The sequence below is a fragment of the Mustela nigripes genome, chromosome 1, assembly GCF_022355385.1.
Source record: "Mustela nigripes isolate SB6536 chromosome 1, MUSNIG.SB6536, whole genome shotgun sequence".
Taxonomy (NCBI): domain Eukaryota; kingdom Metazoa; phylum Chordata; class Mammalia; order Carnivora; family Mustelidae; genus Mustela; species Mustela nigripes.
Window position 1 is genome coordinate 52,357,229 of NC_081557.1, and position 24,614 is coordinate 52,381,842.

General features: G+C 34.9%; 1 protein-coding gene across 1 annotated transcript in view; it reads left to right on the forward strand.

The window, feature by feature from the left end:
* ACER3 (alkaline ceramidase 3) overlaps window positions 1-24,614 on the forward strand; it is a 175,761-nt gene that overhangs the window by 144,281 nt on the left and 6,866 nt on the right. Inside the window, exons 7-10 of the mRNA XM_059411426.1 lie at window positions 855-913; window positions 16,351-16,452; window positions 18,945-19,049; window positions 24,523-24,568. Of these exons, the coding sequence (XP_059267409.1) occupies window positions 855-913; window positions 16,351-16,452; window positions 18,945-19,049; window positions 24,523-24,568 (312 nt within the window). The remainder of the gene's footprint in view (window positions 1-854; window positions 914-16,350; window positions 16,453-18,944; window positions 19,050-24,522; window positions 24,569-24,614) is intronic.

Below are 24,614 nucleotides of genomic sequence, written 5' to 3' on the forward strand. Positions count from 1 at the left end.
AGATGGCCAACAGACACATGAAAAAGTGCTCCACATCACTCAGCATCAGGGAAATACTAATCAAAACTACAACGAATTACCACCTCACACCAGTCAGAATGGCTAAAATTAACAAGACAGGAAATGACCGATGCTGGCAAGCATGCGGAGAAAGGGGAACCCTCCTACACTATTGGTGGGAATGCAAGATGGTGCAACCACTCTGGGAAACAGCATGGAGGTTCCTCAAAAAGCTGAGAATAGAGCTACCTTACGACCCAGCAATTGCACTACTAGGTATTTACCCTAACGATACAAACGTAGTTATCCGAAGAGGCATGTGCACCTGAATGTTTATAACAGCAACGTCCACAGTAGCCAAACTATGGAAAGAACCTAGATGTCCATCAACAGGTGAATGGATAATGAAGTCAATCATATGATCTCCCTGATATGAGGAAGTGGAGATGCAACATGGGGGGTATGGGGGGTAGGAAAAGAATAAATGAAACAAGATGGGATCGGGAGGGAGACAAACCATAAGAGACTCTTAATGTCACAAAAGAAACGGAGGGTGGCCAGGGGAGGGGGGTAGAGAGAGGGTGGTGGGGTTATGGACATTGGGGAGGGTATGTGCTATGGTGAGTGCTGTGAAGTGTGTAAACCTGGTGATTCACAGACCTGTACCTCTGGGGCTAATAATACATTATATGTTTATTTAAAATTTTTAAAAATTAAAAATAAAAAAAAATAAAATGTAACAAAAGATAATAAATACTTACATTTTATTGAGAGGACCAATTTAATAGGTAAAATATACTTCCTTTGCCAAAAAATAATGATTTTACTAACTTCATTTTTCTTTTCTTATTCAGGTCATGTATGGAATGTTGGTCTTCACATTAGTACTTCGATCTATTTATATTGTTACATGGTAAGTGGTTTGGATCAACAGTATGATTAGATTACATTCAACCAATAATCTATAGCCTAAATTGAAATAACACCCAACTCTAGCAGTGATATTGATAGAAAACTTCAGGCCAACATTTATTGTGGTATAAGATAATGAAATCTAGTTTTTTAAGCAAGGTGTTAATTAGCATCCTATAAAAACAAAAGTTCCACATTAATTTGAGGAAAATTGTATGATGGCCTCCTTTTGAGTATTTGTAATGTACATTAATGTATTGCCTTGAAAAATCCCTATAGTAAAAACAAAAATTGTTTTTGTTTCTCTGAAACTATGTGACTCAGAACCCTTCTTATAAACCACTATTTTAGGAAAAAAATGTCACAAAGAATTAGTAACTCCAGAAAGATTATTTAGGAGATAGTCATAATCTTTATAGAGTTTATGAAGATTAAATAATATTAATGTGAGTAACTTCCATGGGATCTGGCCATGCAGCATGTGCTCAATAAATGAATAACATGATTTATGGGTTTATCCTTTTTTTCTTTTTTAATTGAGCTTTTTATTTTGAGGTAATTGTAGAAGCACATGTATTAACAGAGATCCCCTACACCCTTTACCTATTTTCTCCAATGATAATGTCTTGCAAAACTGTAGTACAACATTATAACCAGGATTTGACATTGACAGAGTCAAGATGCAGAACAATTCCATTGCCACAAGCATCTGTGTTGTCCTTTTGTAGCCATACCCACTTCTCTCCTATCCCATCATCTCACCACCTATTCTTAACTCCTGGCATTCACTAATCTATCCTTCATTTATATGATTTTTTTAATTTCAAAGATATTATGTAAATGGAATCATACAGTTTATATAATAGCCTATGGGATTGGCTTTTTGCACTCAGCATAATTTACTGGAGATGAGTACAATTTGTTGAGTGTGTCAGTAGTCCATCCGTTTCTATTGCTTAGTAATATACCATGATATAGATGTATTACAGTTTAACTCTTGACCTGTTAAATGACATCTGGATTGTTTCTAGTTTTTGACTATAAAGAATAAAGTTGCTGTGAACATTTGTTTTTAGGTTTCTGTGTGAATGTAAATTTTCCTTTCTCTGGAATAAATGCCCAGAGTGGAATTGCTAAATTATGTCATGGTATATGTTTAGTTTTTCTCAGAACTGCCATACTGTTTTCCAGCTGGGTTACCATTTTACATTTCCACCAGCAGTATACGAGTAACCCATTTTCTCTGCATTCTTGTCAATATTTCATGTTGTCACTATTTTTTTTACTTTACCCATTCTTACAGGTATGCACTAATCTCTCATTGTGGTTTTAATTTTCATTTCCCTGATGTCTAAAGATAAACATATTTTCATGCGTTTATTTGCCATCCGTATATCCTCTTTGTTGAAATGATTGTTTGTGTCTTTACCCAATTTCTGATGGTATTGTTTCTTTTTTTTTCAGTTGAGTTTTGAGAGTTCTTGATATATTTTAGATACTATTCCTTCATCAAATATGTAGCTAATATTTTCTCTCCCAGTCTATACCTTGTCTTCTCATACTCTTCACAGTCTTTAATAGAGCAAAACAGTTTTTAATTTTAATGAAGTCTAATTTATCAGTTTTCATTTTATGGATCATACTTTTGGTGTCAAATATAAGGACTCTCTCCCTAACCCTAGATTCCTAGATTTTATCCTGTTCTTTTCTTTTTTTTTTTTCTAAAAGTTTTGTATAGTTTTATATTTTACATTTGAGTTCATGATTTATTTTTAGCTAACTTTCATATAAGTTATAAGGCTTAGGTCAAGGTCTTTTTTTTTTTTTTTTTTTTTAACTTATGAATGTCCAGCTATCCTCGGACCACTGGTTGAGAAGACTTCCTGAAATTTCTCTACTGTATCGCTTTTGCTCTTTCCTCAAAAATGATTCATATATATTTATGTAGGTCTATTTCTGGGTTTTTTATTTTGTTACATTAATCTGTGTGTCCCTCCACCATTGCCACACACTCTTGATTACTGTAGCTATAAATAATACAACTCTTCAAATCATGTAGACTGTTTCCTCTCAGTTCTTTTTAAAATTGTTTTTAGGTGTTTAGGTTCTTTTGTCTGTCCATAAAAATTTTACAATATATATTTAAAATTTTTGTTTGAATTTTTTTAAGAATTACATTAAACCTACATATCAATTTGCGAAGAATTCACATCTTTACTGTGTTGAGTCTTCCAGTCTTTAAACACATGTCTTTCCATTTACTTTGATTGTTCTTTGATTTTGTTTATCAGCATTTTGGAGTTTCCTTTTTTTTTTTAAGGTTTTATTTATTTATTTGACAGGGAGAAATCACAGAAGCAAGAGAGGCAGAGAGTAGGCAGAGAAGCAGAGAGAGAGGAGGAGGCAGGCTTCCTGCTGAGCAGAGAGCCTATTGCAGGGCTCGATCCCAGGACCCTGAGATCATGACCCGAGCCGAAGGCAGAGGCTTAACCCACTGAGCCACCCAGGTGCCTCTGGAGTTTCCATTTCTTGAGCAATTGTAAATGGCATTTTATTTTTAAATTTAGGTGTCCACATGTTCATTGCTATTATATAGAAATACAGTTGGTTTTCTTTATGTTTATCTCATATTCTGCCACCTTCTGAAAATAGTTCTAGAAGACTTTTATAGATGCCCGAGATTTGCTACAAATAGGGCCAGTTTTTATCATCCTTTCTAATGTATATGCTTTTCATTTCCATTTTTGCCTTATTATCCTATCTAGAACTTCTAGGACTATACTGAGTAAGAGTGGTGAGAGTAGATTCCCTAGCCTTGTTTTTAGTTTTAGGGGAAATGGATTCAGTCTTTCACCATTAACTTAAGTGCAGTGTTAGCTGTGGTTTTTGTAGATGTTCTTTATCAAGTTGAGGAAGTTCAGTTTCATCATTTTTTCAATATCAGTTGATCACCTGATTTTCTCTGTAGTCTGTGAGTATTATTGTTAATACATTGATTGATTTTCAAATACTGAACCAGCTTTGTTATTCTGAATAAACCCCACTTAATCATTTTTTTTATTGCCAAATGATACTTGTTAATGTTTTGTTAAGGATTTTTACATCTATAATCATGAAGGATATTGATTTATAGGTTTATTTTTCGTTTCACAGTTCTGGAGGCTAGAAGTCAGAAATCAAGGTGTCAGTATGGCCGTGATTCCTTTGAAACCTGTGAGGGAATCCATCCTTACTTCTTAGCTTCTAGTGATTTGCTGACAATCTTTGGCACTCCTTGACTTTTATCCACATAATTTCAATCTCTGCCTTTGTCATGCCATGGTGTTGTCCTTGTATTTCCGTGCATTTGCGTGGGTTTTTTTCTTGTAAGAACATCAGTCATATTGGACGAGGAGCCCACTCTACTCCAGTATAACCTCATTTTAACTAATTATATCTGCAGTGACCCTATTCCAAATAAGGTCACATTCTGAGATACTGGGACTTAGGTCTTCAACATACCCTTTCTCAGGGGAAAAATTTAACCTACAGCAGTGCTTTTCCCTGCACCACTTAAAATATGCAGTTATAACTACATCAGACAGTATTATAATTTTTGCCCCACCATAAACATAGTTTAGAAATTCAAAAGGGAAAGAAAAATAAATGTATTACATTTACTCATATTTTTACTTGTTCCATTTTTCTTTCTTCCTCTCTAACATTCTAAGATTCCTTCTCTCCTCATTTCTTTTCTGTTTAGAAAACTTCCTTAGACATTCTTTTTAGGGTTGATCTGTTGGCATTATATCCTCTAGGTTTTTCTTCATATGACAATGTATCTTGATTTCTTCACTGGATACAGAATTCTAGGTTGACAGTTCTCTTTCAGAACTTTAAAACTTTCTAATGGCCTTCAGGTTTTCTGATGAGAGATCCTGTCATTCAAATCGTTTATTTCCTATGGTAGGAGAGGTGTTGCTTCTCTCACTTTTTTTAGGATTTCCCCTTGTCTTTAGTTTTCAAAATGTTATCTGTGATGTGTCTTGATGTGGGTTTTTTTGGGTTAACATGTTTGAGGTTAGCTCAGTTTCTTGAATCTGTGGGTTTATAGTGTTCTTTTTGTTGTGGGGGGAAGAGTTTTTTGGCTAAATTTGAAAGTTTCTCAGCCCTGCCTTTCTTCTCTCCTTCTGGGACACTAAAAACACGAATGCCAGATCTTTTGTTATAGTCCCACCTTTTTATGGTCTGATGAGGAAGTCAGTCTAGACTCCCCACTCAGTCTTGCAGCATGGATGGGGGTGAGGCTAGAGGCTATTCTGTAGCAAAACATCATAGTGTGTAGCTATAAAATATTAGTTACTATGTAAATTTTAGTCTTGCTAGGCTGCCTCTTTCCTGGTCATTTGGCTAGAGAGAGCAGGCTTTTGTTGGGCTGGGGTTTTTCTTTGTCTGTACCTAGTGGCATTTCTGGGTTGCTATCATTTTCATTTCCAACTCTGGAATATATAAGGCAAAAAGAAAACACGGAATATACCAATGTAGTGTAAGTTATGTCCCACAGTCTCTAGCCAGTTGGCCGCCTTCTCTCCACCTTTCAGAGTCTTCTTATGTTTGTTTTTATATAATATTCAGGATTTTTAATTGTACTTAGTGGGAAGAGCAAGGGAAAGTGTGCCTGTTTAATCTTCCCAGAAGCAGAAGTCCCTTATTTATTCTGCTTTTATTTAATTTTTTAAAAAAGATTTTATTTATTTATTAGAGAGATCACAAGTAGGCAGAGAGGCAGGAAGGGGGGGGGGGAGCAGGCTCCCCCCCGAGCAGAAAGCCCGATGTGGGGTCGATCCCAGGACCTTGAGATCATGACCTGAGCCAAAGGCAGAGGCTTAACCCACTGAGCCACCCAGGCGCCCCTATTCTGCTTTTAATCTAGGCATCGTAGGGAAGGGTAAAGAAGCATAAAATACAGTTCTTGCCCTAAATCAAGTCCAAAAGATAGGATACCAATACTTGTAGAAACACAAATGACAGTTCTGTAAAAAGTGGTTTAACAGTGGAAGTCCTAGGAGATAAAACACCTTTTTTTATCTGTCTTGCCACAGCTACTTTCTTATATCTCCATTTGGTGATCATTTCATTTAGTATTGTTCATTGTTTACCTGTCTTGTCCATCTATGTTGTGTTTCTTGAAGTCTTAGTTATCATGGTAATTCCTGGAATTCAGAAGAGTGGTTATCAGTAAAGATATTTTAAAATCAGAAAGAACTTGTTTTCTGGGGAATTTTTTGTTGTGGTGGTGGTTTTTTAACTATGCCAAGATATATCTGAAAGTCTCTTTTGTAACAAAACATTTAGAAATTGTGGATAAAGCACAACAAACATCCTTTTAAATGCATAGCTGAACTCAAAAAAAAATGTAAAGAAAATTCTAAAGTATCAAATGTGGAGAAGGAACTGAAAACTAAACTGACAGATGAGTTCTGAAATCATGAGCAGTTACAAGACACCTTGTCTTTTAGCCTCAGTTTTAGGTAGGAAAAGTGACTCCCCTGTGAATTTGTAGTCACTGTTCTGCCTTCCCATAGATTTTGGATTCAAGTACAGATTACTTTTATTGTCTGGGAAACTTCAAGGTCTAAAATTATCTTAAACTGATCCAACATTCCTAGAGCCCCAGTATATCTGAGGGAAGCAAAAGCAAATTATCTTTAAAGAAATGCAGTTTCATGTAAGCCCCATAGGATTTCTGCATATTGGATGGAGATCAAACAAGTGTGCACAATCAATTCCAAAACCAGAGAAGGAAGTAAACTACCATAAGTAAAAGTCAGGAGAAACACAAATCAGTTAGAAATGAACTCCCCCCAAATCAGATACTGAAATATAAAATAACTATTTAGAAAATATTTAGTAAAATGAAAGATAAAATGAAAAGGAACATGAGATTATCAAAAGTGAAATTCCAGATTTGAAAAAGAATCAAAGAACTTCCAACATTAAAAATATATATTGAAATTTTAAAAGTCCAATGGATAAGCCAAAAATTAAATTAGACACAGATGAAGAGAGAATTAATTAAATTGGAAGGCAAGTCTAAAGAAATAAGCCAAAAAGCATTACAGGGAAATAACAGTCCTTATCGTGGGTCCAAGGGAAAGAATAGCAAAACCTGAGGGGCCCCTGGGTGGCTCAGTGGGTTAAAGCCCCTGCCTTCTGCTCAAGGTCCTGGGATCAAGCCCCGCATCGGGCTCTCTGCTCAGCAGGAAGCCTGCTTCCCTTCCTCTCTCTCTGCCTGCCTGTCTGCCTAATTGTGATCTCTGTCTGCCAAATAAATAAAATCTTAAAAAAAAAAAAAAAGAACAGCAAAAATTGGGACAGAATAGATATTCAAAGAGATAGTACATATAATGTAGATGCTAGAAACTAAAAGCTGTATTTCCCTTATTTCTTTTGCTGGTAAGTTTCCAGATACATTCAGGTTTCTGCCAATCACATGTATTCACATAAGATTGAATTCAGAACCAAGTTAACTAGGGGAGATAAATGGTAGTATGTAAAGCATCCATTTACTAGTATGAATCTAGGTGTGCATCATGGCTCTGGAAACAAGTGTGATGATAGCTTCCTGATATATGAATTATAGCTAAGGTTATCATATGATGCTGGGTGCAGCAGTGGTCCAGAGGTTTCCCAATTCTCCAGCTTCCTAATATGAAAAAGAAGAAAGTTCCTTTGGCAAGATAATTCTGTGGTAGTGTTCATGAGTCATTTCTAGAGAGCCTAATACTTGCTCAGTCATCATTTTGGTTGGAATTGATTGTTAAATTCTTTTCTGCTCTAAGTAGAGCTATTATTTGCAGCTGAATTCTGATTGTTACCTGTAGAAAAAGCATACTGAAATTGCTGAAATCCAAAGACAGAAATCTTAATACATCCAGAGACAGAAGATGTATTAACAAGGGAATAGTCAACAACAGACTTATCAACAGCAACAATGGAAGCCAAAACACAGTAGACTATTATCTTCAAAATGCTGAGAGAAATTAACCATCAACTTAGAATTGTATACCCAAATATCCTTCAAAAACAGGGACAAGATAAAGGCATTTTAAAACAACAAAAATGGGAAAAGTTTGCCAATATAACTCACTAAAAGACTTTCCTTTTAGGAACTACTTTAGCTGGTGCCAAAAAAAAAAAAAATTATATATATAGATATATAGATATAGATAGATAGATAGATATAGATATCGATATCTAGATATCTTTTGGATTATCTGAATAAAATATTGTGACTATTTCATATCTAATTTGAGATATAGATATATCGATATCTAGATATCTATATCTATATCTCTTTTGGATTATCTGAACAAAATATTGTGATTTTTTCATATCTAATTTGAGATTTTTTTAAATGAAACTAAAGTAGTAGACAATAATATGAGATACAAGGGGATAATCTTAGTTACATAGTTAGTTCCTAAGGTCCTTTTTATTTGGGAAGAAGATACAGACAGTGATTAATTTTAGATTTTACGTGTGTGTTTTTGATAGCCATTAGAAACAGCAATTGATTTTGTAGTGACTTTCAAAAACATGAGGGAGTAAATGGAATTATATAACTGAATCCAAAAGAAATTGGGAAAAGAAGGGTAAAAGGGGAAGCAGAGAGAAATCAGAACAAATTCAAAGCAGAAAATAAAGGGGTAGAAATAATTCAAAATATATTAATAATCACAGTAAATATAAATGGACAAAGCTAAGCAATTAAAAAACAAAGACTCTCAAGCATGGAAAAGAAATCCAGCTATGTGTTATTCATAAAAAGTGTGATTAAAATATAAATACACAGTATGTTGCACACACAAAACATACTTAGCTTAAGAATTTTATCTCCTTTCTCAGAAGGTACCAATTGCAAACAGGAATGAACTAGGAGCCAAAATGTGAAATTTCATTTTCATTTGAAGCAGCTTTGTGCAGTTAGTAATTCCTAGTTTAAACTGTAACTGAACATTGTGGCTGCATATGTATTATTTTATACTGTACTTTTCCCATCACTGAGGTTTGGACTTTAATAAAAGAAATTCCATAGTTTTTAAATGATGGGTTTTTTTTTTTTTTTAAGATTTATTTATTTGACAGAGAGAGAAAGACAGTAGCAAGAGAGGGAACACAAGCAGGGGGAGTGGAAGAGGAAAAAGCAGGCTTCCCACCAAGTAGGGAGTCCGATGTGGGGCTCAGTCCCAGGACCCTGGGATGATGACTTGAGGTGAAGGCAGACACTTAACAACACTGAGCCACACAGGCACCACAGAAATTCCATAGTTTTTAATATCATAAAATGAGAATATTTCAACAGTATATTCTAGATAGCAATATACTAATTGAAGTGAATGCTTGTATATATTAAGTTATAGCCTTAAACCTTTGTTTCTAATGCCTTAACTGTCAAATGATTAAAACTTAAAAGCACAGTATTTTCTAATACTAAAAAGTAGGTATTTTATAAAAATTATTTTAAAATTATACAAATTTTATAAAATCATATATAAAATTAAAAAGCAAGTATTTTATAATACTAGAAAAATATTATAGTCAGCATGCTAGACCAAGAAGTAAACACTAAAGTGACTAGAGCAGGTACTGATGCTGTCAGTGTTTAGCTCTATGTGTTTCGCTGTGTTTGTGCTACAAAAGTGCCATATTAGACTGTAACTAGCTAGTACTGCTGCCTTATCTAACTCCAAAAAGGAAAACAGGACTTGATTAACTGAGTGCTCGTTTCTTTTAAGACATTGCTATTATCCTTGGCTTGGATAGGTCATGCAGATTTATGTGGCTGCTATTTTCATTTACTTAGCATTACTTTAATACCTTGAATGGAGAACCAGACATTCTCTCTTCACCTGACTAGCGATGGCTATTTAACTGTAGTAGCAAAACAAACAAACAAAAAAACATTTTTTTATGAAAATTGGTGACAGCTGGCACTTAAGATCAGAAGAGTTGTTTATATTTCATGCATAAGGTGCTCTCTGCCCAAAGCTCTGAAAGACTTTAAGATAGAAAGTAATACTTACTACAATACTGAATTTTCATAGAATTATTATTACATTTGATAATAAAACCCACCTATTTGGGGCACCTGGGTGGGTCAATGAGTTAAGCCTCTGCCTTTGTCTCAGGTCATGATCTCAGGGTCCTGGGCTCGAGCTCTGCATCAGGCTCTCTGCTCAGCAGGGGACTGCTTCGCGCTCTCTCTCTCTCTCTGCCTACCTTTCTGCCTACTTGTGATCTCTCTCTGTCAAATAAATAAAATTTTTTAAAAATCTTAAAAAAAAAAAAAACCCACCTGATTAGTCTCAGAAAATCCACATAAATACACAGTACTTTTTTTTTCAAAAAGGGTATAAAAACAGTATGTGCCACACAAATACTGACTAAAAGAAAGTTGGACTAGCCATTTTAATAACAAAAAAAATTAAAGCTTTATTTAAAACAAATGTGTTTGCTACATTATTATTAAAAGATTTAATTTATTAGGAAAAAAAGCAATTCTAAACCTTTTATGGAAAATTTTAAGCAAAAATTGACAGAATTACAAAGAGATGTGCATCAGTGCTGCATCATGCTGAAATATTTTAACACAATAAACATATTAGCCAGGATGTGGACAAAATTTAAATAATACAATAACAAATTGATTTAATATATTTAAATTAAAGAAGTTTGGTGTTTTCAAGAATGCATGAAGTAGTTATTAAATCTACCAGACAATAGTTTTATTTTATTTTTTTATTAACATATAATTTATTATTTGCCCCAGGGATATAGGTCTGTGAATCATGAGGCTTACATATTTCACAGCACTCACCATAGCACATACCCTCCCCAATGTCCATAACCCAGCCACCCTAACCTTACTCCCCCACCCCTCAGCAACCCTCAGTTTGTTTCATGAGGTTAAGAGTTTCTTATGGTTCAGACACTAGTTTTAAAGCAAGGTTCAGCAAACTTTAAGTATAACATGTTCTCTGACTATAGTATAATTAGTTAAAACAGAATTAGTCAAAATAGCCCATGTATTTGGAAATTTAAAACCATACTTGTAAATAAAAGTCAAAAAAATGCAGTAGAAATAATACTTATACAGTAATCACAGTGAAAGTGCCACAGATCAAGTACTACAAAGTACTGGTTATTAGCCGGAAATTTATGCCTTAGATGTTTACATTAGGAGCAGAGAAACTGAAGAATAATGAATTAAGCATACAACTTAAATAATTAGAAAAAGGATCAATAGAATCAATCCACACAAATGAAGAATGGGACTATGAAAGGGCAGAAATTAAAGAAAACATATAATATTGAAGATCAACATCTTCAATCTAATTTTCCTCCCTTCTGAAACCATACTAAGATCCAATAAAGCATAAACCCACAAGAAGACTGAATAAAATACTTAAAGCTGGAAAACAGATGGATTACTGCTAACCCGAGAAAGCCAAATTTTAAACAAAGAACCTCCAGTTTACATCATAATTTTATCAAGTATCAGGCATTAACCAACAGACAGTTTAGAAAAGCAGATGAAATTGGGTTCTAAAATAAGGAGGGCTGGTTAAAAGCCTTAAGAAGATGTTAAATGCTTACATCCCCTCACCTACACCATACCATGGAAGAACTACAGGAGCCTATAGGTTTATTCTCTGGTAATGGTGAACAATGTCTCTAGACTGGGTTTTGCCAGACAGTGAGCATGTCAATAACATGGTGAAATCAGAGAAATTGGGTGACCTTATGCACTTTGAATGTTGAATGTAAAAACCTCTAAGCAGAGAATTGAGAGGATCTTCTTTTAGGGAATATGAGAAGCCTTTAAAGACCTAAAGATACTGATTTGGGAGTTCCCTAACAATTGGCCCAGCAAAATAACCCTACAGTAAAGGTTACTACTCTTAGGGCCTCAACCACATGCTTAGAGTTTGTGGTCACCTTTTTAGTTTCCCATTCTTAAGAGTAAGGAGAAAGTGCCAGACAAGAGGAATACATCCAGTATGAAAGACAGAGGCCAAAACAAATAAGGGGCTGCGGGGGTGGGGTGGGGAATCAACTTAGAAGAAACAACTTATGCATGAAAGAGAAAACTTCAAATATAACAAAACAACAAATACCATTAATCCATTCATGTTTCTAGAAATACACAATATCTATGAAATCAAGAGTAAGATGCAAGACAAAAAAAGGAGCATTCAGAGAATTCCCCCCACCAAAGATACTAAAAATATGGTAAAACTGATCACTGAAGCAAATGGTTTGAAAGATACAGTTGAAGAAGTCACTGGAATTCCTTCTCCTGAACAAATATTGTGATTGCATTATGGTCCATCATCCCCCATCCACCAATAAGAATCTACCACAGGAAAGGCACTAACCATGGTGTGGTCCAGAGTAAATAAGAGCACAAGGCCTCAGGACCCTTAGGCCCACTCGTCACCACTGCTGTGGAGAAACAGCAGTGGTGATGAAGTGTTTCCTCATGTCTGTGGGCTTCACAGCAGAAAAGACAGAAGCAAACACACACACACACACACACACACAAACCTGGGTGCCATCAGGATGATGAGAAAGAAATGGAGAAGAGACTCAATAGAAATATTACTAGGCCAGATGCAAAGACAGTGCAGATAAAATGGAAGGGAAGGAATCATTACCAAAATTACTTAAAATACCCTGCAATTGAAAGACATGAATTATTACATTGAAATAGCCACTGGCTACTCAATACAATGGGTAGAAATAGACCCATGCCAGTTTCAGAATTCTTGACAAGGAAGACTCCACAAGTTTGTAGGGTTAGAAGGCAGATATACATATGAAGGATCAGAAATCAGAATGGTTTGGGGCTTGTCAAAACAAAACTGGCAGCTAGAATTCTAGAATTCTAACTTAGAATCCTGCAGCCAACCAGACTACCAGCTCATATATTTGAGTTCTCAAAAAAAAAAAAAAAAAAAAACCAAACCCTTATAACCCGTAAACTATTATGGAAACCTCCTCAAGGATGTATAATGAGAGAATAAACAGAAAAGGAGGAAGACATGAGATAACAAGACATAGGAAATCCAACATTGAGAGGGGTAAAGGCAATTCTCAGGGTGAAGAGGAAGGGAAGGAATTTCTCAGCTGATAGCTATACACTAGTGAAAAAGGTAGTTCAGAGTAAAGCAATGTTACACCACACCCATGTGTGTTGAGGGCCTTCTGTATTACCCATTCTCATACCTGATAATAATGGGTAGTCTGTCCCCAGAATCTTATCTGTACTTAGCTTGTAGGGACCATGTGCTGATGAAATTCTTGCTCTCTCCTCTGTACCCTGCTGCCTGGATAACCAAAGACATTCATTTCACCCCACAGAAGAATTTTGCTTTGAACTACCGCTGAGAGCTGAAGATTGGCCCTGGTAAGTAAGCTTAGAAGCAGAAAATAGAGAGTACCCTTCTCCCATTGATCATATTTTGTCACATCTCAGCATCTGGCCCACACTGCAACCCTGCCAGATGCCTTCACTTTGTTGAGCCCTGTGTTTCCTGGGACTCATTCTTGCCTCCCCTAAATGGGGTTATGATATACTCTGAAAAGCTGAAGACAGACTGTGACTTTCTTAACCTAATCTTCTGTGAGAACCTTCATTAAACAGTGGCAATAATGCTTTTTCCTCTGCACAGCCAGGTTTGTGCTTTCCTGATGGTTTTTAAATTACCCTTTTTCATTCATTTATATACAAATACTAACAGGTAAAAATAAGAAAATAATTGAGAAAATCTATTCTTGTCGTTCACTATACTTTTAAAAAAAAAGGAGAAAAAGTACAAAGTGTTTTTTAAAAAAGTTATCTTTAAAATGAATAAAACAAGAATATGTATTATCACCACTTCTTTTCAAGACTAATATTGAAGGCTTTTCCAATAATAGTATTTGCAGATCACGTGATCATGTACAGAAAATGTCATAGGACATGTACAAAAAACTCCTAGGAGTAATAAATTGGAATTCAGCAAGGTCATAACATTCAAATGAATATTCAAAATTCATATTTCTGTATATTAGCAGCAAATAATTGAAAAGAGAAATTTCAAAAGTACAGTTTCCAGTAGCACCAAAACACATCAGATGTTTAAAGATTAAAATTTAGTGACTGTATGTAGGACCTGCATATGGGAAACTACAACAAACAGTTTTTTGCTGAGGGAAATTAAAGAAGACCTAAAGAAACAGATAGGTGAGCCATTTTCATGGATTAGAAATCTCAATATTGTTAAGATGTCAGTTCTCCCCAACTGATCTGCAATCACAATCAAGATCTCTGCAGGCTTTTTGGCAAAAATTGAGAAACTGATACTGAAATTTATAAGGGAATAAAAAGGATCTAGAAGAACTAAAGCAGTTAAAATATATATATATGTGACATGGGCGCCTGGTGGCACCATTGGTTAGGCCTCTGCCTTCGGCTCAGGTTACGGTCCCAGGGTCCTGGGATCAGGCTCCCTGCTAAGTGGGGAGTCTGCTTCTCTTGCTCCTTCCTATCTTCACGCTCTCACGTGCGCTCTCTCTCAAATGAATAAATAAAATCTTAAAAAAAAAAAAATGACAAAGTTAGATGACTTAACACTCCTTAATTTAGTCTGTGGTACACTGATCAAGACAATGTGGTATTGGTGGTAAAAATGAAATATAGATCAGTAAAACATCCTCAAGTAGACTATTCATCTGTATTGACCTGATGTTAAGTAAACATTCAAAGGTAATTCTGTGGAGGAAAAGATAATCTTTTCAATAAATTGTCCTAAAACAACTGGATATTCTTATTTTAAAAATGAACTTAAACTCCTGCCATTGCAAAAGTTAATGCCATTACAAAAATTACTAGAATTGAATCATATCCCTAAATGTAAAAGCTAAAATTATAAAACTTCTAGAAGAAATTATAGAAGTCTTTGCAGACAGACTTTAGTTAAGTGAGGTTATTAAATAGGATACAAAAAATACAAACTATAGTGAAAAAAAATTGATAAATTGAACTTTACCAAAATAACAATTATTTTTTTTCTTCAAGAGACATTAAAAAAGTGAAAAACAAATCACAGATTTGAAAAAATTACAAAATATATATCCAACAAAGGACTTAAAGTTTAGAATATATAAAGAATTCTTACAACTCAATAAGAAGGCAAACAATTTTTTAAAATAGGCAAAGATTCAACAAACAGTAACAAAGAAGATTAACGTGGATGGCAAATAGGGAACAAGAAGATGTTCCATAACATCATTGAGGAAATGCAAATTAAAACAATGTTAAGATACCACTGACATCTCCAAGGAACAAGTAAAATGAAAAAATCTACCCATGTTATATGAAGTGTTGGTGGGGATATAGAACAAAAAACTCATACACTGCTGGTGGAAATGTAAAATGATACAGTCACTTAGGAAAACAGATTAACAGTGTCTTAATAAGTTTGACATTCACCTGCTGTGCAATTCAACTATTCTTCACCTTTTTACCCAATAGAAATGAAAGCAAACATTCATACAAAAACTTAGCTATCAGTTTTCATAGCTGTTTTATTTGTTATAGAAAAAAATGGAAACAACATTAGTGTCCCCCAACATTTGGACAGATACACAAATTGTGGTATATCCACACAATGGAATACCACTCAGTGATTAAAGGAAATGAAGTCTTGATACACATAACAACATGGATGAGTTTTAAAATAATTATGCCAAGTGAAAGAAGCCATACAATGAAGAGGATGTATTGTGTTATTCCATTTATATAATGTTCTAACTAGCTTTTGGAGATGATGGATATGTTTAGTATCTTGATTGTAGTGTTTCATGGATGTATACAAGTGTACTGATCAAATGTACACTTGAAATATAGTCAGTTAAATTGTAAGTCAGTGATACATCATTGAAGCTATAAAAATATATAAGCTACTGTTCTTATTTTGGGTAACTCACTAAGCTTCAGTTTTCTTATTGGTGAAGTGAAAAAACTAATACTTGCCTCACAGGGTTTATTTGAAGATTTTATTCATTTACCTGTGTATCTAATTGACTGTGGTGCCTGCCTGACGCAGAGCAGGTGACTCAGTCAATGTTAATTCTGTTGCAGCACGACCTACTTCTTCCAGGGAACTGAAAAAGTTATTGGGGGCCTTCAGATTACTTTCTTGAAACACTTAGCAAAGTCTTAATGGCATATTCTCTCTCATTTTTAATGGCTAAATGTAATAGGCAAATGTATTAAGAGAATTTAATAGATAGGTTTGCATTTAATACTAATGGAAACCTTTCCTTTTCCTGAAAGCAGTGGCTTCAAGCTCTGAACATGACGTGACTTAACAAAATTTCAGTTTGCTGTTCTTTTTTTTTTTCCCACAGGGTTTATCCATGGCTCAGAGGACTGGGTTATACATCCTTGGGCATATTTTTAATGGGGTTTCTATTATGGAACATAGATAACATCTTTTGTGATTCACTGAGGTAAGATACATTTTTGGAAGCAATTTATTAAGCAGAAAATTTCATAAGCATATAGAATTACTAGTGCCATGAAATGAATTTTTGCCATTGTTAAGTTAAATTCTGAGAATACTTGTTTAATTAACCTAAAAATTTGGACCTAAGACTATTTCATAATATCTATAGGGATTTTTGTGTGTATATATCACAGAATTATAGAGTTGACCAGATGTTAATTAGGCCTCTGAAATCTGTCTAATCTGCTGTGTTGAAAAAATACTAAGGATTTGTAAGAAGCATATAAGATTCATGTATATAATTTTGTACTTTAATATACTTAATGTTATTTTCTAAGAAAGGCAAGTGTTCTCTTTACCACTTTGTCAGCAATTATGTATTGATTAGAGTTTGAATTTTGGGTCTCTGGGCTTAGTCTGTCACCAAGATAAATATCTTTCTGTACCTCAGTTTCCATGAAATGAACATGTTCAACAGGTTAAGCGAATGGGTCCTTCCAACTCAAAATTTTGTGCCTAAAGTTTTGCATAAACACATAAATTGAAAAGCACCAGAGAGAGGCAATCAGCAAAATTCAGACTGTGAGAAATCTAAATGACGTGTTCTCTTCGGCATAAATTGCAGAGGGGGTAAAAAAAAGAGGAACATACAGATTAAAAGAGACTTAAGCGCCTGAGTGGCTCATTCAGTTAAGTATCCAACTCTTGATTTTGGTTCAGGTTGTGATGGCAGGGTGGAGAGATGGAGCCCTGTGTGTCAGCCTCTGTGCTCAGCATGGAGTCTGGGATTCTCTCTCTCCCTCTGCCCCTACCCCTACAGGTGTGCTTGTGTACATTCGCACTCTGTCTGGAAGGGAGGAAGGAAGAAAGAAAAAGAGGAAAGAAAATATTTAAAAGTATATGAGACTTAAGAGATAGGGTGTATCAACCAAATGCAATGTTCATTTTTTTAAAATTTTGATTCAAGCAAAACAACTGCAAAACAAAATTTTAAACTCATGAGACAATTGGAACTTTAATCAGCAATTGAATATTTCATGATATTAAGAGATTATTGTTAATATTTTATATGTGAAAATGGTATTACTGTTATGTTTTAAATAGCTGTTTTTTTTTAAAGTTTATTTATTTATTTATTAAAGCAAACACAAGTGGGATAGAGGGACAGGTAGAGAGAATCACAAGCAGACACCATGCTGAGTGTGAAGCCCTACTTGGGGCTTGATCTCGTGACCCCGAGATCGTGACCTGAGCAGAAACCAAGAGTCAACCATCTGCACCACCCAGGCACACTATAAAGAGCTTTTAATCTTTAGAGACTCATACTGAAATATTTAGAATTAAAATGATACAGTATCTAGGATTTGCTTCAAAATATGGAAGGGGAGAAGTGGATGTGAGTCTCAATAGTTGGTTAAGTTATTTAAATTGTTGAACCTGGATAATGGATACACTATAATTTTGCTCACTTTTGCACATGTTTGAAATTTCCCATAATAAAAAATTAAATAAGTAAATATATATTTTAAATGTACAAACAAACTAGTAATATACCTTGCTTAGAAAACTAAGTTCTGAATGAGTGATTCTGAATCTGTATTACTCATCAGAAGCCCCATTAGAGAGAGCACTTACGCTGCCAAGATAAGTCATCATCTTCTGGGTTAAAAGCCACTAAGAAATGAAGAAGGTTCTTAGAGATGGTAGTTGTCTCAAAAATTCATGAGATATCTAGAGAAGTAGTTTTAAATTGATTGTTTTCCTTCCTTCTAGTAAATGAGAAATTAATATGGTACACACTTTAATCAAAAGATGTAGAATTTGAGACTCAGCTATGCCACTTGGCTGAGTGACTTGGGCAACTTGGTCTCTGAATTTTAGGTTCTTCATCTGTAAAGCAAAGCTAATAATAGCCACTTCAAAGACTCACTATGAAGTGAAATAATATTTACCAAAAGTACTTTATAGACTGTAAGGTGCTCATCAAGATGGAGGTTGTGTGTAGGGCAGGGAAAAGCATGTATCTGACTTCTTGAGTGAATAGCTACGTAGACCAGTGTTTCCCAGATTGTGTTCCAGGAAACACTTGTTTCAGGAATTGTTAGTAATATATTATTTGAAGAAAGGGCTCTGTCCATTAGTACATTACCTAAAAAACAAACAAACAAACAAAAAAACTCTTGTGTAGTTCTGATAGGACTTCTCAAAGCCTTCATTCTATTAATAGACATTGCAGTCTCCAGGAGGGCAATAAACTATATACTACTGTCTGTGGGTTTTTTTGAACACATAATCATTTCTTCATGGAACTCTGGTAGAATCACTGTTCCTCAAAATATACTTTGGAAAACAATATGCAGACTACAGCAGACTTAAGAAAATTAAATAATTGCCATATGTGAGAATAACATTTCAAAATGCTCAAAGGCTGTCAGCAATAGTTGCTAAATATTTAAAAAATAGTAATAATGGTGATTTTCCCCCCTCTTTACACAGGAACTTTCGAAAGAAGGTGCCACCTATCATAGGTGTTGCCACACAGTTTCATGCATGGTGGCATATTTTAACTGGCCTTGGTTCTTATCTTCACATCCTTTTCAGGTAGGAAATAGAGACTTTTTTTTTTTTTTTTAGCATAGTATTGAAGTGTTTTTTCCTTTACTCTTCAAATAGGATGGTATAAATATAAAATGTCAGGGACAAAAATCAGGAACTTATATTCTAGCTTTGCCTCTGCACCTGGGTGACCTTAAACAAGTCCTTTCCCCTCTCTGAAGCTTCGTTAGTTTTCTCATCCTTTTTTTTTTTTTTTTTTAAGACTTTATTTATTTGTCAGAGAGAGAGAGACTGAGCAAGCAGTGGGAGTGGCAGCAGAGAGAGAGGGAGAAGCAGGCAGGCTCCCTGCTGAGCAGAAGCCTGATATGGGACTCTTTCCCAGGAACCTGGAATCATGACCGGAGCCGAAGGCAGAGGCTTAACTGACTGAGCCACCCAGATGTCCCTAGTTTTCTCATCCTTATAGCGAGATGGTTGTACTTACTGACCTCTGACACATGATTTACATTTTAAGTAGTCATTCATCTCCTTTTTAGAGCAAGTAGGATGTAAACATTTCCGTTTCTTATTTATCAACATATCTTTATTTATAGAGAATAAATTTAGAGGGAGAAAAGCAGCCAGATCCCATAAGTAGCAGGCTGGGAAAGCATGAGTGTTAGAAGTCCCCAGCTTAATTTGTCTCTTTCCCTGAAATAAGTTGGTTGCCACTTCTCTTCCCTTGCTCAAGAGTCTGTTGGAAGTCAATCATTTATAACAAAAATGAAATCAGAGTTCTCTCTGATCACACTATTCAAATAATGTCTCCATATCATTCTCCCCTTACCAGGCCTTATTTTTCTTCAAAGCATTTATAAACAGTTTATAAACAACATTGTTTATAAACAATATTAATATATTTATTGTTTGTCCCCACCAGCTAGACTTAAAGTTCCTTGAGGTAAGGGACTTTATCTTATTCACTGCTATTCTCAAATGCTTAGAACAATACCTATCAGATAGTAAGCACTCTGTATATACTGTTAAATGATTTAATGAATGAATGTGTACCTATCGATCTCTTTACAAGGGGGCCAGAATATGTTTAATCTCAAATTCTTCTCAAGAATTGAGAGAGCTAAAATATTTCTAGGAAGGGGAAAAAATTTTTCTTTGAACCAATATGAAAATGAAAATTTACTCAACTGAAATTTGTAAAATACTTCCTTAAAATAACATTGGCATCTCACCTCTCTGGGGATAACTTATTTAGGCAACCTGAATTATCTAAAATATAACTACCTGAGAATTACAGAAAAAAGACTTTGAGGCAGCTAAATAAGCATCATTGCATTCATGCGGTGAAGAGCTCAAGGTTATTAATCATGGAAGAGCTCTTTAACTCTGAACTGTAAGTATATTTATTTTACTTTATGCAACCTGTTATTACTATATTGATTATTTGGATTCTCAGCCCATAGCACTTTAGAAATAGCTAATTTAAAAGGGAAGGGATAGGAAATGTTTGAGGAAATTGAAAAATTTTAGAAAAGGAGAAATAAGAATGAGGCTGACAGTTACAAACTTAGCACTTTAACACTGCCCAAGAAGTCCCAAGGCCATTACTGCAGTATAGTACAATACAGTAGTAAATTTCTATATAGATAAGAAGTGAAAGTATACTCATTATATGCTATTTTAAAAGGTTAGGGTTCAGGGCACCTGGGTGGCTCAGTGGGTTGGGCTAAAATCTCGGGGTCCTGTGATGGAGCCCCGCGTCGGGCTCTCCGCTCAGCGGGGAGCCTACTTCCCCCTTTTGCCTACTTGTGAACTCTCTCTCTCTCTGTCAAATAAATAAATGAAATCTTTAAAAAAAAAAAAAGGTTAGCGTTCCCACTTTCCCTTTCCCGTTTTCACCTTCCCCTTTCCATCTCCCTGTCATTTTCTCCTTCTCTTCTCTTCTCCTGGTATGGAAACCCTTTAGAGAAGCGGGATAATGGTGGGAAGAAGTGCTGTGCCGAGGTGGCAGCATTCAGTGTCTGAGGAATGAGGAAAGGAGGCCAGTGGTAGTAGCATGCTGAGCTCTAAGAAGATCTGGTGGGGGGGGGGGGGGGGGGAGTGGCTGCTGTGCCCTGCAAGGAAACAGTGATGAGGTGAAGGGATATGGCCGGGTGCGTGGAGGAGGTGGCTGGAGTTAGGAAATGGGTTACACTGAACTACTAAATTCATTGATTAAACAATAAGTAAATATATTGTGGATCATAAAAGCCTGATTTTTCCACTGTCTCAGAAGGGATTTACAAATATGGAAAGAGGGAAAGCTAGACAGAATCTTGAGAGGTTTAGATTGGAATTTAAATTATTAGGGACACCTGGGTGGCTCAGTCAGTTAAGTGTCTGGCTTCAACTCAGGTCATGATCTCAGGGTACTGGGATTGAGCCACACATCGGATTCCCTGCTGAGTGGGGCATCTGCTTGTCCCTCTCTCTTCACTCCTCCCCACTGCTTGCTCTTCTTGCAAATAAATAAATAAAAATCTTTTTTAAAAAGTATTATTATGAACTCATGAGTGTGTGACACAAACATAAATATATACACAGATATGGAAGAAGTTAAATGTGTGTGTGTTGTATGAATTAAAAATACATGTGTGTATATATATGCTAATACATACATGTATTGCCTAGCTCTATGAAACCCTGTGAAGCCTGAAAGGCAAGCTTTGGCCTTATAAACCTGAGATAGTGTGAATATCAAAATTAAATAGCAAAGAGTTTCAAGTTAAAACCTATTGAATAAAATGAGACTCTATGAGTGCATACTAATATAAATAAATGAGAAGGGAAGTATTCCTTATAAAAGAATGCCAACTAACAAATGTAGAAGGAATAATGGACACAAATGATTACCATTTGGCAGCCATCTTAGGGATAGTTGATATGTATTATGTATCAGTGGATGCTCTGGCTGATAGGTGGGAATATGATGAGGAACACATATTGGTGTAATTTAGAATATCTCTCCATGAAAGACCAATACAGGGGGGAAATGGTGACTTTATAGTGAAAAAAAACTGGCAGCAACCAACTTGACTGTGCATTTAAGGTTAAGACTGTCCATGACAGAGCATGTCATTATGGTATGTCTCCTGATAAAGTGCACTGAAATGAGCTCAGCATAATTTCTGTAGTATTTCTGCCGAAAATGCATGGCCTAGGTCTGGTTATGAGGAAATATTGATGGTTCTATGTTGAAGATCCTTCTACAGAATCAGAGTCTTATACTTTTTAAAACTATCAAGTTCATGAGACAAGGAAATACTGAAGAACTGCTCTAGTTAAAAAAAAAACAAATTAAGATATGAAAACTAAATGCAATGCATGATTCTAGATAGCAAACTGGATCAGAAAGGAAAAAGAAATTACTGGGACAGTCAACAAAATTAGAATGAAGTTTTGAGTTGGGTGTTAGTATTGTATTAATTTCCTGAGCGGAAGGGTTGTATTATAATAATTTAGGACACTGTCCTTGTTATGTGGTAATACATATTAGAATATTTAGAAGCGGTGGGTATCATGTCATTCAAAGACTCCATAGGATATATATACACTTGGACATACGTGTGTGTGTGTGTGTGTGTGTGTGTGTGTGTAAAAACAAATGTGGTTAAATGATAACAATTTGGCATCTAGGAGACGGGGTACAGAAATTCTTCATACCAATCTTAAAACTTTCCTGTAAATTTGAAACTATTTTTAAATTAAAAAAATAAAGGAGAGGAGAAGGCCAAGCCTCCAGATGATGATGGGGGGGGGAAGGGGTTGAAATATTGGGTGTAAATAAGCAAACAGAAAACTGATCATCTAATTGGTAATCAAAATGCTTTCTAAAACAGTAGGATATCCATTTTTGTGAAAAAGACAGGGCTAAAATATACATATTTGCTCATAAATACCTAATTATCTTTGTAAGGATTTATGTTAACTGGTAAGTACCAGCATTTATCTCTGTGCTGAAGGTACCAGGTAGGAGAAAGACCTTTTTCCTTTATACTCTTCCAAATCTTTACCAAATGATTATATTACATTCTTAGAAAATTTTTTAAGTAAAACGGTGAGATATTTTTTTATATCCATTAAGTGAGCTCTATAATATTTTAAAATTACCTTCTGTATTCCTTAGTTGCAGGGAAATGATACGATCACACATTACTTGTCAGTGTAAATTGATGTAACCCATTTGGAAAGAAATTTGATACTATATGTGTTTGTGAAAATAAAATATTTATATTTTATTATATTCCCAACTTATTCCTTGAAATTTATCCTAAAGAAATAACCCAGAAAAGTGAAAGTGTGTGTGTAAACTCAATTATGTTTATTACAGTGTTTCTTAATCAGCAAAGCAGCAATAATAATAGAAGAAAAAGAAATTACACAATAGTGTAGAATTATAAAATAAATTATAGTATATCTTTTATTCAGCTATTTAAAATTATATGAAAATTTTATAGCAACTTAGAAAGATATTTGGATTATTTGGCTTTTTAAGTGAAACAAACAGACTAAAATCATATGTAGGTAATTATTAACCCTGTGTAAAAACTAATTTGTATCAGGACAAGGGTTAAAGTAAATATGGGAAAAAATGAAGCATTTTGATTATATTTGGTGGCAGAGTTTTGACTTTTTTATTTTGTTTTGTTTTCTATTAATGTTAAAATGTTTTACTTTGATTTTTTTTTAAGGAGGCAGGGAAGATAGAATATGTTTTAGACATATTTCATCCTAAATAACTAAAATAAAAGAAGCTTGGATATTCAAGCTTCAGTTATGGAAATTTTGATTCTTTGGGTACCTCATCAAGTGAAGCATGCAAATAATATTTCAGAGGGATGATTTGAGAATTTAACAATATAACATATGTGTCCTTTCAGACTTAAGTACTGTACAAATCTTTGTTTGAGACAAAGAGTTAGTACTGGGGAGTAAAAATATCTGAGCTTGGAGCTTTACTCCATCACTTCATAACTGTGTAACAGTCTTGAGCCAAGTTATTTACTTGCCATGTATACTGATTTAGAATCCAGTCTCATCTTCATAGGTTACTTATTCTAAAGCTACTGTAAGGAAGACTTTCCTTACCTTCCTGATTATCTCATACCTGTATTGTAATCCTTATAGAGCTGATATAACCACTTCCAGAATATTCTAAGAATCCTCTACTTTAATCCTTGCTACCATATATCTTCAAAGATGAAACTGGCAGTTGTGACATGAACCATCGAGTGTGAGTGGAGTGCTCCCTACTAAACTACAAACATCCTGAGGTCACAGTCGAGGATATTCATTTCTGTCTTCCTTAGCATCTTGCCAGTGTTCTGCATAGAGTAGCTCCTCAAAAAATGGTTGCTAAATGAACAAAGAATCTACTAGGGTTGCTTTCTTTGTGTGTATACAGAGGCACTGTGCTTAAATTTCTCAGTAAGCCAGTTTGTATGAATTAAAAATTAATCTGAAGTGCTTTCCCTCTCTTTAGTTTATATACAAGAACTCTTTACCTGAAATACAGGCCAAAAGTAAAGGTAAGTTCCCTTCCTAGGGGTACGTGTGTATGCATGTGTGCATGTA